This window comes from Salmo salar, chromosome ssa28 (assembly GCF_905237065.1).
Source record: "Salmo salar chromosome ssa28, Ssal_v3.1, whole genome shotgun sequence".
Lineage (NCBI taxonomy): Eukaryota > Metazoa > Chordata > Actinopteri > Salmoniformes > Salmonidae > Salmo > Salmo salar.
Window position 1 is genome coordinate 10588058 of NC_059469.1, and position 16345 is coordinate 10604402.

At 43.2% G+C, this 16345-nt stretch overlaps 1 protein-coding gene and 1 non-coding gene across 2 annotated transcripts; one reads left to right on the forward strand and one right to left on the reverse strand.

The window, feature by feature from the left end:
- Positions 1–11: 11 nt before the first annotated feature.
- LOC106589233 (BTB/POZ domain-containing protein KCTD21-like) lies at positions 12–3284 on the reverse strand. Its single transcript, XM_014178957.2, has 2 exons — positions 2400–3284; positions 12–2255 (listed from the first exon to the last, which is right to left on the reverse strand). The coding sequence occupies exons 1-2, from the start codon at positions 2817–2819 to the stop codon at positions 1779–1781; spliced, it is 897 nt and encodes a 298-aa protein (XP_014034432.1). The 5' UTR covers positions 2820–3284; the 3' UTR covers positions 12–1778.
- Positions 3285–5811: 2527 nt separating this feature from the next.
- trnaa-agc (transfer RNA alanine (anticodon AGC)) lies at positions 5812–5884 on the forward strand. The gene has a single exon. It is a non-coding gene; the product is annotated as a tRNA-Ala (tRNA).
- The last annotated feature ends 10461 nt before the right edge of the window (positions 5885–16345 follow it).

Here is a 16345-nt window from a genome sequence, read left to right on the forward strand (position 1 = left end):
CTAGTACATTTTCAGGAAGTAACGTTACATTGTGAACAGATGTTGCATGAACTATAAGGTATCAAACTCATTCTGTTTATTTTGCAGAGTTACTTATAGTGTAAACAATAATCTCATATTGATGGCACTTTTCGGAGTAATTGTATAATACAACATAACAGTCTTTGAGATGCAACCACAAGAGATTATACTTCACTTGATTTAGTGCTTGGCAATTATTAACTGTATTAGAATCATGATAGTTTAAGGCACTCTGAAGAAAAGTCATACAAAAGATTGCCTTACCTGCTCATTTCACCCCCATCTGCTTGATTAAACATTGCTCCATCCGCAAACAAAAGACCCTGCAAATCAATAGGAATGTGCTTTTTTTGTGGTCAAGTTGTACATAATGGAAAAATGCACAGTGTTTGCTCTTCACTGTATCGCTCATGTAGAGATAAATATACAGCTAGTGAATTCAGTCATTTGCTTTTGAGTTCATTCAAAACACTGAAAACAGTATTGGAAGGATAGTAAAGCCATGACCTTAATCCTTGCACATACTTTATATGTTTCCTTTGGATCAGCAAGTTACAGATGCATTGCGAGCTGAGTAGATGGGGGTAGGAGGAAGGGGCTAGAGGTTGTTTTCCAACCGGGCATCTTTCCTCTCCATATACTTAGGTAGACATCACATTATTGTATCTGACCCATTATGGCAATTGTTTGAGCATGGGCAGCGCCGTTGAGGCCATCTCCATTTTGAAGTAGTCCATTTTCTTGTTCTTCTACTTCTATGAGTTGGCAAACAAACTGAAAGTGTGCATACTGCCACCTAGAGCATGTTGTTTGAACAGGTATAAAGCCAAGGTTGACAAATATAATTAATTGGCTGATCCCTCCTGATGACCCGTATGGAATCATGTGATCCTTCCTTAAGACATAAGAAGTACCACCCAGTTGACTACTTAAAAATTGTGAAAGTCCTCTATGGTGCTGCCCATGCTAAAACAGGTTTTTGGGCACTACAGTCCTCCATGTTGCTCTCCCATACTCATCTTTTCCTCTCACATATTTCTTCCTTCCTTCCTCCATTCAAAAAATACACATCTTATCCCACTTCCGCCTACCAGAAAGGAGCTTGCACCAGTCTGACTGATAGGGGTTCAGGGAGTAATACCTTTCATTTAGTAGTGTTTATTAAAGTGTACTTGATGTGTTGTAAACAACTCTACAGACTGGTCAGTTTGTTACACAGTTCTCTAACACGTTTTTTTTAAACAAAACAATACCAGCAGAAGTACTGATACCCACTCTTTGGAATGTTCGGATCACCCCTCCTACATTCTCACAGATACCCCACCAAACACTCAGTCTAATCACACACCCGGTCGACGTCTCTCTCTGCCTCTTTAAGAACTGCACTGATCATCAACAGGATTCCTTATTGTTGGGGACAGGGTCTATTCTGTAAAACCAGATGTAGGCCTACCCTACATTTTCGAACAGACTACAACACGTCAAGAACAGTCTGTTCCACTGCAGGGCTACCCAGGTTAGAATTCGTTAGAGGGTTCAGATGGCAGGGTCAGTCTCAGCTTCACACCAAAGGGAGGATTGTAAACATCATAGAGCGACCTTTGAACTTTACAGTATTAGTAAAGTATGTTAATTATTGACCATCCATAAGCAGTCACGTGCAGTAGGTTGTAAACATTATAGGGTGACCTTTGTTATTTTAGTCTCATTAAATCCATAACTGGTGATTCAGTGGTGAGCTGGAATGAGCTACATCACTACCGTACAAGTTGCAGAGTATGGCAGTTCAAAACGTCCATGGAGTCAGGGGTCACCGAGTCAACCCTAAAACCCTCTGCCAAAGACACCGTCAGCAGCTCCTCCAAAAACCTGTGCATGTCTTTGACCTCACAGGGGCTGCGGCGTGGGATGATGGCATCACAGAGGTCACCAAAGTGGGTCTGTGTGGCCCAAGAGTCCGAGATGATGAGTCCTCTGTACCGCTGTTTCTCATACTGGTCCTGGGGAAGTTCGTCTGGCCGGGGAACCCACTCCAGTTTGAGACGGTTGTAGCGCTGGTCACTGGGGTTGGGGGAAGTAAGACCCTGGGTTGTGCGGTAAGAGAAACGCTCACAGAGGAGAACCAGAAAGGTACGCCAGGTACAGAAGATTTCGGCGGTGAGGATGCACACTGAGCATGTGCGGAGTTCGTAGTTCTCGGGAGCACGCCGTAGGTTGAAGTGTAGCACGCGCACCTGGAATGAGACAAACAAGCTGATGCTGCAGTGCTAATGATGCATGTGTGAAAGAACATCTGCATTCCACAACAAACCCACATGCACACACACATGCTTACACTATAATACTAACAAACACACAAACAATACACACACACACACCTGGCAGTCCACGTCCACCAGCAGCAAGGCTCTTCTGGGTGCATTTCTCAGGCTGAGCGCTCCAGCCTCAACGTGCCGCTGTATCTCATCCAGTAGGGGGCGTATCTGGAAGAAATCTGCCTCCCTCCTCAGCAGCCTCATCTCAGAGAACCCGTCCGGCAGGTCCAGGGAGCTGGAACGTAGGAAGTTCAGGATATAGCGGAAAACCTTCCCGTCGCGGTCGATGAAAACGTTTCCGCGTTTGTCCCTAAGCGTAGAGATCTGTCCGGTGAACATGGCGCCCAGCATGGAGTCTCGGTAGCGAGTCAGAGTGTCCAGGGTCGTAGTGTAGATCTCACCGCCAACGTTGAGAGACACGGGGTCCGACAAGGAGTTACTGTTGCTGTTAATGTTGCTGTCCGAGGAGTTTAGGTTCAGCATCCTCAGGCACGGAAACGACCTCTGCTCAGGCTAGAACACTAGATTAGAACACTCGAGATTGGAAATGGTAGAACTGTTGTCATATCACTTCTGTCTCTTTCTATGGAATTCAGCGGACTGTTCAAAGGAAGTTATACGTTTCAAGTGTCTTTTGCAGCCTGAAGAGACTTTCCTTTCAGAGGCGGCAGGACAAAGTTGTAACCGGGATACTAACAAGTCACAAAAAGACCCCAAAAGTATGAAATAACAAAAAGATCAGAAAAGATTGGCTCAGAGTTTCTGGAAGCTGGATCTGTAAAAAGCCGGTGCTCAGTGCAGGTGGATTTATCTATCTGTAGTTTTGTTTCTCCCCATCATGGTCCTATGCTGTGTAGGATTCCTGTTGGTGAGCTGAGGCCTGGTTAGTTGCATAAGACTTTGTGTCTGAGCAGCTGGCAGTGAGAGAGACGGGAGAGAAGGACAGCGAGGCGGGAGAGAAGGACTGGAATGCTAATAAAGGGGCGCTGCTAGCTTTTATTCTTCTGCCGTAACCCCTACTGTCTCACTCACTCACTCACACACGCACACACACTCACACACACACACACACACGCACACACACAGGGGCGCGTGCACAAACACACACACATACTCTCTGGAGGCTGTTCGGGCAAGACACAGGGGACTAAGCAGTTTGTCTTAAAGTGACAGTAGAGATTCTAAAAGCTCTTTTACCCACAGTGACCAGTTTGCGCAATCTTGTCCCCAAGTCCCATTCACACAGCGTGTGTGTGTGTATTCCTCCTCACCTGTATATGCTGCATGGTCCTGTCTATGGCTCTAGGCTGCAGTAGTGTGACAGTACAACCTCCAAAACCTCCACCTGTCATCCTGCTGCCGAACACACCTTCCACATCCACGGCTGCAGACACCAGCTCATCCAGTTCCTTACAGCTCATCTCATACAGGTTCCTGACAGTAGGGAACACATTATGGATGGATACTTTACATTTCTATCATATTTTACATGTGGATGAATAAAACAAGAATCTGCCCTCACTGCATTGACTGCGTTGAGGATTTCTTTGAGGGTGTTCTCTATTCACCTGAGTGAGTTGTGGCTTTCCACCATGAGTTTGCCAAATTCTTTGTAGGCCCCTTTCTTCAGGGCCTCTGCTGCCTGGGCCGTAAGCTCTATCTCCTCAATCACTTGACGAGGACTCGACAGGTGTCATTGTCCAATCGGCTCTTAGCATCTGGAACAATTAAAAAAATAACACAATGCTTGAATGTATAAGAATAGATTAGAACAGAATATAATATCCTCTCGTTCTCACCCTCCTGGTCCTTCAGTGTGGCATCTCTCAAGCTGGCCTTTTCCAAGATGGCGACTGCCTCCTCACACTGTCTTCATCTGCCATGGTACTCGCTGCCCATCAGAGAATGTTTGACATTCTAATTACGGATGAGGATGACCAGGCCTGAGTCAGACAGAGGGACAGGAGTTGCCTCCAGAGATGTGAGGAAACAACAAGAGTATATAATACAGTCATAACACAGTAATAAACAACACTTTCTGTTAAGCTTTAGCTTTACTTTAGCATTAGCCATGATTCTTTAGCATATGCCTATAGCAGGGGTTCCCAACCTTTTCACTCAGGCCCCTCTTCCAGCATTGGGGAACATCCCGTGCCCTCCACAGTTTGGGAACCGCTGGCCTATAGGACGATTCCACACCTGCGTAGGCAGAAGATATTTTGGGTATCTCAGATTGTTCTGGCAATCCTCACATAATCTTAGCCACTTTTTAGACCTATACATGCCTCCTGTAAGACCCTATGATCCGTGAACCATACATGATACAGATGTCTTAGTGTCAGTATACTATACTCCTTGTAGTGTGTTCTCAAATATGGAGTATGTCTAGATGAAATACACATTTTCACATTCATTTATTCAACATAAAAAGATAATATCTCAAAAGTTCATTTTTTGATGTAGCTTTTTTTCAGACATATTGTTTGGAATGTCAAAGGGTGCTTGCTCTCTGGTACTTCTAATGACATGACCCATTTTTATACATAAATGCATGTTATATTTCCTTAACCAATCACAGCCCTCCTTTAGGATTGCACATTCAGCAAATCCCCAGCAGAGGGAGTTCCCTTTGAATCCATTTCCCATTGACTGTGGTGGTGCTCATAAAATGCCTCAGAACAGAATTAGCAGAAAGCCTACTCTGGAATTTGTTTACATCCTTGTTAGTGAGCATATGTCCTTTGCCAAGATAATTCATCCACCTGACAGGTGTGGAATATCAAGAAGCTGTTTAAACAGCATGATCATTACACAGGTGCACCTTGTGCTGGGAACAATAAAAGGCCACTCTAAAATGTGCAGTTTTGTTATACAACACAATGCCACAGATGTCTCAAGTTTGGAGGGAGCATGCAATTGGCATACTGACTGCAGGAATGTTCACCAGAGCTGTTGCCAGATAATTGAATGGTCATTTCTCTACCATAAGCTGCCTCCAACGTTGTTTTAGAGAATTTGTCAGTACATAAAATCATCTGCCTCCCCAGTGGGTGGGCCTGGGTCCCCAGTGGGTGGGCCTATGTCCTCACATGCCCACCCATGGCTGCGCCCCTGCCAGTCATGTGAATTCCATAAATTAGAGCCAAATGAATTTATTTCAATTGACTGATTTCCTTCTATGAACTGTAACTCAGTAAAATCGTTGAAACTGATGCATGTTGCGTTTATATTTTTGTTCAGTATAGATATGATTGTTATTTTATCAATATTTTTGCACAAAGGCGTTTCCTCCGGCGTTACCGACACAAAAAGATCCCACCATGTCGAACGAACAAATATGTGTCGGCATTTACATTTTTTTATCGAAATGTCCTGTTTCCATCACAGTTTGTATGACTGTACTCGCATGAAAACTGGTTGGAAACGTGGTTATATCCGAGTCTAAGTACTTTAAACCTCCTCAATATTACCAGCCGGGGGATTAGCTCAAATGGTAGAGCGCTCGCTTAGCATGCGAGAGGTAGCGGGATCGATGCCCGCATCCTCCAATAATTTTCGCATTTACTAAGGAGATTTCTGTGGTTTATTCAATGACAGCGTGTGTACATATCTAGTATTTGTGTTGTGGATATTTCTGTCCAATACAATAAGTACGGAATATTAAAAAGTTATTACTTCCAATATAATTGCATTGCCTTCAATGTTCTACCGCATGAATGTCCAACTGCTTTCATTGCTTTCTCTCTCTCGACTCTCTATTCCAGTAGAGGGCGGTATGTTCTCATCCAACTACATTAAATCTAAAATAACGATAGAACCTGTGCAATTTCGATCAGTGTTGATCATTATTCAGGCCTATATCAAGTGCATTTTCATAAACAGTTAGTTCATGATTAAGCCTTAAAAAATGTATGATTGTGGGAAGAAGTGTTATTGTACAACAAAAAAATGAAAGTAGAAGGAGAAAGGGAGAGGTAAGGAAAGAGGAGAAGTGCTGCAAATAGGTCCCATTGCCATGGGTATGTCTCTCACCATTGCTATGCTGTCTGGAATGTTAAATACACACATGAACACACACACACACACACACACACACACACACACACACACACACACACACACACACACACACACACACACACACACATTCCCCCAGCTAAATTACACCAGCTAAATTACACATTTGGTACAAATACAAACCAAAGTTCTTAAGTTCTTAAGTACAAATACAAACCAAACCTTAAGTTCTTGGAAAGGTCCTCTCTAAAATGAAGCTCGGACCTGTTTAAATCAGGATGTAGAGATGTGGCCTAGTGGATTCAGTAGCCTAGGAAGAAGAGTTCTAGGTTCCCACTGAAATTAGGGTAAAACTTCAATTTAAATACAATGACTTAACCTGACTAACAGGTTGTTACATCAATCTCATTTCAAATTTGGTTGAAAAATTCTGCTAAAAATCTCACATAGAATCTACGTGGAAACTGCAACACAATTCATGTCATGTGGTGTTGTAAATACCTTGAACATGCAACATCAGATCCATGTCACATTTTCATTATGACATTTTTGCTTATACTCACTGTTTATTCATGGTCTGTTTTCATCCTATATTCAATAGTGTACAAAACATTAGGAACACCTGCTCTTTCCATGACATAGACAACCAGGTGAATCCAGGTGAAAGGAATGATCCCTTATTGATGTCACTTGTTAGATTCACTTCAATCAGTGTAGATAAAGGGGAGGTGACAGGTTAAAGATGGATTTTTAAGCCTTGAGACAATTGAGACATGGATTGTGTATGTGTGCCATTCGGAGGGTGAATTGGCAAGACAAAATATTTAAGTGCCTTTGAACGTGGTATGCTAGTAGGTGCAAGGCGCACCTGTTTGAGTGTGTCAAGAACTGCAACGCTGCTGGATTTTTCACGCTCAACAGTTTCCCATGCGTATCAAGAATGGTCCACCACCCAAAGGACATCCAGCCAACAGCAGGCCAGTCGTCGAAAATGGGTAATTGATGAAAGAGGACAAAGGAGGCTGACACAAATTTTGCAGAGCAAAAGATGGGCTACAGTTAGTCAACTTACAGTCCAGTACGTCAACTTACAGTCCAATACAACATTGGTGCCCAAAGACCCATAAAATAATCCACAACTCGTCGTACCTTGACACGAATGGGGTATGGCAGCCGACGGCCTTACTGACTTCCACTTCTTTCAGCAAAAAACAAGAAACTGCAGTTGCAGTGGGCTAAGTAACGAAAACACTGGACACTGGAGAACTGGAAAAACATTGCCTGGTCTGATCAATCCCAGTTCCTGCTGTTTCACACTGATGGGAGGGTATGGAGAAAACCACATGAGTTCACGCAGCCATCATGCCGCGTGTCAACATTTCAGACTGGTGGTGGTGGGATGGTGTGGGGTGTATTTTCATGGCATACATTGGGCCCCTTGATAAAAGTGGAGAAACGTTTGAATGCCACAGGATATCTGAACATCATCGCCAATTAGGTGCATGTAAGGCTCTGGGCATAGTGGGTGCGAAGTCAGGCGCAGGAAGCAGAGAGTACAGGGTAGTGCTTTAATGTCACACACGGCGAACACAAGCCCCCCCACGGAGATACAGGGAGCACACAAAAACAAAATGCCCCAAACACTGGGGACTGAAACAGTCCGAGGAAACCCACGTACAAAGCACCTCAAACACGAGCGTGCACAGACGCAAATACACAAAACAATCCCGCACACAGAGCAGGCGGGCCTACTGGCTAAAATAACCCGGCCAATCAGCCCAACACAAAACAGGTTCAAACAATAAACAGAAAGGGGGAAAAAGGGAATCAGTGGCAGCTAGTAGGCCGGTGACGACGACCACCGAGCACCACCCGAGCAGGAAGGGGAGCTACCTTCGGTAGGAGTCGTGACAGTGCATCCCTTCATAGCAGCAGTGTATCCATCTGCGAATGGATTTCTTCAGCAGGATAATGCCCCATGGCACAACGGCTAGGATAGTCCAGGAATGGTTCCACAAACATGACAGTGAATTCAGCTTAGTGCGGTGGCCTACCCAGTCACCAGATCTCAATCCAACTGAGCATCTGTGGGATGAGAAGGAACGAGCTAGAGATCCACTAGCAGCCAACTTGACACAACAGTGGGAAGCATTGGCGTCAACATGGGCCAGCATCCCTGTGGAACGCTTTCGACACCTTGTAGAATCCATGCTCCAATGAATTTCAGCTGTTCAGAATTCAAAAGGGGGTGCAACTCAATATTAAATCAAATCCAATTTTATTAGTCACATGCACCGAATACAACAGGTGTAGACCTTACAGTGAAATACTTACTTACGAGCCCCTAACCAACAATGCATTTAAAAAAAAAAATGGATAAGAATAAGAAATTAAAGTAACAAGTAATTAAAGGCAGCAGTCGTGAAGAGGGCAGTCGTGAAGAGGGCACGACAAAACCTATTCCCCCTCAGGAGACTGAAAATATTTGGCATGGGTCCTCAGATCCTAAATAGGTTCTACAGCTGCACCATCGAGAGCATCCTGACTAGTTGCATCACTGCCTGGTATGGCAACTGCTCGGCCTCCGACCGCAAGGCACTACAGAAGGTAGTGCGAACGGCCCAGTACCCTCACTGGGGCCAAGCTTCCTGCTACAATAGTCATTTACAACATTAACAATGTCTACACTGTATTTCTGATCAATTTGATGTTACTTTAACAGGCGAAAAATTTGCTTTTCTTTCAAAAACAAGGATATTTCTAAGTGACCCCAAACTTTTGAACGGTAGTGTAAATAAAGAGAAACGTACACTGAACAAAAATATAAATGCAACAATTTCAAAGATTTTACTGAGGTGCAGTTCATTTAGGAAATCTGTCAATTAAAATAAATTATTTAGGCCCTAATCTACGGATTTCACATGACTGGGAATACAGATATGCATTTGTTGGTCACAGATACCTTAAAAAAAAAGGTAGGGGCGTGGATCAGAAAACCAGTCAGTATCTGGTATGACCACCATTTGCCTCATGCAGAGATGATCAGACTGTTGATTGTGCCCTGTGGAATGCTGTCCAACTCCTCTTCAATGGCTGTGCGAAGTTGCTGGATATTGGCGGGAACTGGAACACGCTGTCGTACAAGTCGATCCAGAGCATCCCAAACAGGCTCAATGGGGGACATGTCTGGTCAGTATGCAGGCCACGGAAGAACTGGGACATTTTCAGCTTCCATGAATTGTGTACAGATCCTTGTGACATGGGGCCGTGCTTTATCATGGTGAAACATGAGGTGATGGTTGCGGATGAATGACATGACAATGGGCCTCAGAATCTCGTCACTGTATCTCTGTGCATTCAAATTGCCATCAATAAAATGCAATTGTCTTCCTTGTCCATAGCTTATGCCTGCCCATACCATAACCACACCGCCACCATGGGGCACTCTGTTCACAACATTGACATCAGCAAACCACTCACACACAACGCCATACACGCTGTCTGCCTTCTACTCAGTACAGTTGAAGAGCACACGACCGTAAGGCGCTACAGAGGGTAGTGCGTACGGCCTAGTACATCACTGGGGCCAAGCTTCCTGCCATCCAAGACCTATATACTAGGCGGTGTCAGAGGAAGGCCCAAAAAATAGTAAAAGACTCCAGTCCCCCAAGTCAAAGACTGTTCACTCTGCTATCGCACAAGGAAGCGATACCGGAGCACCAAGTCTAGGTCCAAAGGGCTACTTAAATCCCAGCCGGCCAAACCCTCCCCTGTCACGCCTGCTCCCGCTCCCGCTCCCTCTCCCTGGCGCTGGCTCCCCAGCATTACACACACCTGCCTTCCCCCCGTCACACGCTTCAGCGATTATTGGACTCACCTGGACTCAATCACCTCTGTCATTACCTCCCCTATATCTGTCTGGTTCCCCACTCTGTTCCCTGCCTCAGTATTGATTGTCATATGTCCTTGTATACCCGTGTGCTGACGCTGTTCATGTCTTGTTTCATGCCTGTTTCTGATTAAATGTTTGACTCCCCATACCTGCTTCTCATCTCCGGCGTCGGTCCTTACATCCCCTAACCCAGACAATGCTGTGACACAGCCTGGGATCGAACCCAAGGCTGCAGTCGCGTCTCAGCACTCATTGTTGAATTTGCGATTTACAACTTGTTGTGTAATGTTTATGTCCAATGGCTAATGAGCACCAATACATTTTATTTATAATTTCTCTTCATATGACAAGGATTGACAAAGGATTTGCCAGTAGATTGTCAACCTGATTCATGATAATAACTGTTGTCTAGCTTGCTAGCTAAGATTTTGAAAGTATGATGTTGACATGATCAGTAGATATAACGTTATTTGCCTCATTTTATCTGTGGCCAATGACCTTGAGCCTTCTTGGATGAGCACTTCTAGTGTAAGTCTATGGCAGAACACTGAGCCAATCACGGCACAACTAGAGAACATTACCAACCCCTACGCTCTGTATTTTCTGCTGGCTGCCCCACCACCACAGAAAGCACTGAGCTAGGCTGAAACCCCTGCATTTTGGAGCTGTCTTACTCAAGAAAACAAAAAAGAGACCATGTTTGTATGCGGCATTATTAACTTTTTTTTTTACATAGTTTGCAAACTGATATGTGACACGTATTAATGCCAAAATAACATGCAAAGCAGGCAAAAAATAAATAATAAAAATGTTAAGCTAAACAGGTAGGGCTCTGCCACTGTAAACAGCCATCCTTGCCTGCCAGAGCTGGAGAATGACTCTGTAAACATTCTCCACTTTACCTCTTCCGGGTATTTCTGCAGCTCACATGGGGCACTTAATGCCCTGCGAGGTTGACCCTTCTGCCTGGACAGTGACCTCAGACACAATCTTCGATGCGAGGACGCTATATTTCTGTAGCACTGTGGTCAAGATGCTTGCTGGATAAATCACGCTGGCATCTTCCTGGGGTCCTGCCGCTCCACGGCTCTACTCTGATTTGCAAGTACAAATGACTCTACTTCCCTCATCAGTGGCTCCATATCTGTTGAGCGAAGTGCCATAAACACACTTGGATCCATCAGACAACCTGCTGCAGGGGTTGGAAGGAAGTTGGCTGCCAGAGGATACAGTAAGCATGCAAAGCGCTCACGCAGTGTCTTCAGGAGGACCTGTGCCAACTGTTTTGGAACAGTAGTTGACCGCAAATGTGCCTCAAGGTTGAGACGGCATGGCAACACATCAGACAGTGACTGGCTGCTTGAAGCTCGTCATGCTGTCAGTTTAGGGCGGCAGGTAGCCTAGCGGTTAAGAGTGTTGGGTAACCGAAAGGTAGCTGGTTCAAATCCCCAAGCCAACTAGGTGAAAAATCTGTTGATGTGCCCTTGAGCAAGGCACTTAACCCTAATTGCTCTTGTAAGTCACTCTGGCTAGAAGGGTCTGCTAAATGACAAAAATGTAAATTGGTATGGATTGTGAATATCTTCAGCAACTTCACAAGCTGTTCTAGCATGGCCCAATCATGCTCTGTGCTCACCCATGGATTTCTTCCCTGGTAGCTGGTAATAGTGATGCACAAGCTAGGCCTATTTGAAACATTGGCATCTACTGTCAGTATTAAACTGCCAGATTCAGAAGCTGAAAAATGCAATAAAAAAAAAGCTTAACCCTGTTTGATTTTAGCCCAAAGTGATTTTTATTTTATTTGAGGTAGTTTTGTAGTCAAAGATAATAGTTGTAGTTTTTTCAGTCATTCTAAATAATTTTTTCCAATTTTAGTTTTTATTTTAGTTTCAGTTTTGGTTTACTATACTAACCTCGATCACCACTTTATGTCCCTCAGCGTAGCCATGTCAATTTAGATAGATTCAGATGATGACAGGAGGAGGCATTATCTCGATTACGCAAAACAGCTGCTGATGCACTTTGTTGACATGAGCAAGAGTGTCAATGGTGATACATTTGCAGTGTACAATGTACATGGTCTCACTCACTCGGCAGATGTTGCATTTCACAACTGCTCACTCAATGACCTTAGTTGCTTTGAGTTTGAAAGCCATTTTCAGTGGCTTAAATGTGCCATCAAAAGCCCGCTGAGGCGACTGTCTGAATCAAGCCAAGTGAAACACACCGACAAGAACATCCAACCACACATCAAGAATAACATGTGAGATGCTTGCTTCCTCCAGGACAAATACTGTCGATTTGTCCAAAGAAATAAGAAACAATGGAAACCTTGTTTGTGATGTCATTCACCATACTCAAACTGACAACTTCTTTCTTTCATGCGCCTCCAAAGCCTTCAAAATTGCAGGTATTCAAAATATCCACAAATGCAAAAGATAAATGATTTCTCCCGAGAACCTCATCAGCAAGGCAATACATACGGATCCCTCTGTTGCACAGTTTTGCCAAGTAAGATCAGATCTATTGGAATAGTTTGGTTTGCAATTATGGCTTATATTATATTGTCTAATAATATCTATTTCCAAAGGTTCTAATCTCAGAAGATGTGGGCCAGAGCAGTGTGGATGGAAAATAAGAAGGAAGTCAAATGTGTTATTCCAAAGCACTGGAACAAATACCAAACTGTGTGAAGGCCCCCAAATAAATATTACAAAGCAATAAAGGATTGGTCCTCACCTCTGAAATTGAAGTCATTTCAGCTTCTGAGGATAAAACGGACATCAGGTAAATAGCAGATACATTATACCTGAAAATGCAATAAGAAACTGCTGGTTGTTAAAGACGCCTGTTAAATTGTTCGAACCCTCACCCTACCATTCAGAATCAAAACAGTATTGTGAAGATGTCAATTACCGAAGCCAGTGAAGCGGAGGAGAACTCCAAGAGAAACAGAAGGAGAATTACATTCAAATAATGTATAACTGGTATGTTTAAACACACATTGACAGTTTGTGTACATTCAATTCACTTGGCATGGTTTTATTCTGTATATTGTTGTGTGTTTAGAATCGCATGAGGAATGTAATCTCCCACCTCAAGCCACTACTGCCTCCAAGTCATTTAAACCCTAGCCACCGAACAACCACCTTGCCTTTTGATCGACTGGGAGGACCATTTACTGTATTACTTTAACTGATCCTTTCAAATTGACGAGTGTGGCTAGTGGGAAGGTAGCCTCAACCCAGACGGAATCACTCCATGTTTCACCATTGTTAGTGTAGTGAAACAAATGTGAAACTGAACTGAAATCAGTCTGGATTTCGAAGCTAGGGAGTAGGGGCTTGAGAGGTGAACTTTGGCATGTTTTAGAATTTGAGTTTAAAGTTTGGTAATGTGTTGAGGTAAAGTTCTTCTTCCACTTCAATAAAACGTAAACAAATGACAAATGTGTGTAGAAAAAGGCTGGATGTTATTTTACACTTTTATGTTTATTTTCAGGCAAAGGTCTACACAAACCCCCACCAAAATATGCCCAGAAGCACCAGAAAACCTGTGCCACTGCTACCAAGAAGCAAAAAGCTAAAATGCAGCATCCGTCACAATGTAACTCAACTCTTTATTATTGAGACAGGTATTCTAATTGTAAAAACAGTTGGCATGATGTTGTCCAATCTTTTATTGCAGAGAATCATCTTGGTTTCTCAGATGGCTTAACCCTGGAGCACGAGGGTTCGAATTCTCCTTCTGCCTTCTTAACTGAGGGATTGCCCTCACCATATCACTGCAAAGGATCAGACACTTTCCTGTGAGACGCAAGTATGAAACTCTCCATTTAGAATTTTGGCTTTAACGTTAGTAAGAAATTAGATTGTGTTTAGATTGCCTTTTAGGTTGGCTTACAAATGTGTTTAGAGAAAAAAATGCATAAAGTGTAGGCCTACCCAACTCCCACTAAATTCTGCTCCCAAGCGCCAGAACCTGTGCCAGTGCCACTAAGAAGCAAAAGCTAAAAAACCCTGCAAGCCACCAAGTATTGGTGGTGAGGGGAAATTCGACTTCAACCTGAATGAGACGGAGGAAGACTCATTCAAGATGAAAGAACAGCTAATGGGGAATGATTTTCATTGGTATGAGTTGAATGACATATTGCCATGTAGTACTGGATGGAAAAATCCTGTGCATGTGTAAAATGACAGATATCTCAGATCTCAAAGCTGAGGGGCAAGACATCCCATACTGGGTGAAGAAAGCAATGCACCCGTAAACTATTACCATATTTGTTTCACCTTTAAATGAGGTCATGGTGTGTTGCTTGTAAAGTACATATTTTGTGATCTATACAGAACCCGGAGAAACGGCCTCATGTCAACGATGAATATGAATGGTAAACCAAGAGAAGAGGGCTTTTGAGGACTCCAACCTTTACAGCGTGATTATGTCTACAGTGGAGTCCAAATCATGACATTTTACATGACATTTGAAAAGCTTCTCTAGATAATATCTTCTATTTCCCCTTTTAAGCAGGTTTGAGTCTTGGCGAATCAAAGGCTACAGGGGCAGAAATACTACAGGCAATGTCAACCTGCCTTAAGAAATTAAAAGCCTGTTCTGACCACGCCTTTTTTTTGTTTATTGTATATCTAATTTGTGTTTCCCGAAGCCTGTGCCAGAAATGAATTTTTTGCCTTTGTTTCAAAAAAATTGGCTTGTACATCTATTTTGTCTTGCAGTACATTTTCATTTCAACCATTCTTGACTTTGTTTGCTTAACAGTTTTGACATGGACAAAGGTTTATACAATGCTGTTCCAAGTTACTGCTCTAATTGTGTTACACAGAATGACAATAGCCAACAGTAGTATAGACCCTAAGTCTGGAAGATACATTTTGCACCATGAGTAGAATTTTGCAACATGAGTAGAATTGTATTATACATATCAGGGTGCTTTTCAAGTGTGCAACAACAGAAAGTCCTGGTTGATCCAGTTTGTTTTCATATTCTTATCCTCATTTAATGTAAAGAAGCTTACATCACAAAATGGCAACTACTTCTAAACATCTAATCAACACACTTCATGATTGGTGATAATCCCTGTTGAATTCATGGTGTGTTTTGGTCAAATCAGGTCACGATGTGTTCTGAACTTCACTCCAATATTTAAACGTAGTTGATTATTAGTTGAGTATAGTTTCCAAACTCGATAGTATCAAAATAAAACCATAACTGTTGGCTGTCTTTTTGGGCGGGTGAATCAAAGGTTTAAATCTCATTGATCAACGTCTCAACCAAATATTACCAACATTTCCATGTTGAAAAGACGTGTGCACAGTGGGCTGTGCTCACTCAAGATAAGTATAGTTGGACAATTGGGAGGTTGAAGTCAATTGAACTTGTCTATTGTGTCTCTGCTCTAACAGTGCATGTGCACATAAAAATAAAGATTCGTATACAGTTGTTCTCTTGATTTAGAGAAAAAGTTGCAATTTAGAAGGTGCTCTAAACAGTAGCATTTGATATTGCTCTCAGCTCCTTGTTAACTAAAATGAGCTACATTTGATCTCATTCTATCCTCCCACCAAAGCTGTGTTCGGGTGTGAGAAAGAGAGATCATGTTGCCATGGAAATGTCTCCTGTCCAGAAAGTTAATGATGAGTCTCGGCCACAGCTCGATCTGTTGGGTTGCCAGGCAACACCAATGGCGTCCCTCGTTGAAAAGCCTTTATTTTTGCAGGGCTGCGTGTGCGTCACAACGTTTCAGCAAAGCTTTGTAAAGGACTAGATGATTGGACTAGACTTTTTTGTGAGCGAAAGTGTCCTCTCTAAGAGTCTGCTGAAAAAATTACTGTATTGTCAAGTTTAACTTTTTAAGAATGCTCACAAAAACCTTTTAGAGAGGGCACTTTCGCTCACAAAAATAGTCCTTTGTCTTGGCTGACTTCTTCACCCAAACTCTTTAAAGTTCAAAAGATAAGCCAGGGCTACCATAGTTCACACAACACTGACAGCCCAAATCCTTTGTGCTCTGATTTAGGACTGGGAGTAGGGAGCCCAGGGACTGGGGAGGCCCTTGTAGCAGTAACCTGCCTGAGTAGTT

Coding starts and splice junctions, on each gene's coding strand:
- LOC106589233 (XM_014178957.2), bottom strand. CDS start 2,819: ATGCTGAACCTAAACTCCTCGGACAGCAACATTAACAGCAACAGTAAC. Junction 2,256..2,399: donor TGGTGGACGTGGACTGCCAG/GTGTGTGTGTGT, acceptor GTCTCATTCCAG/GTGCGCGTGCTACACTTCAA.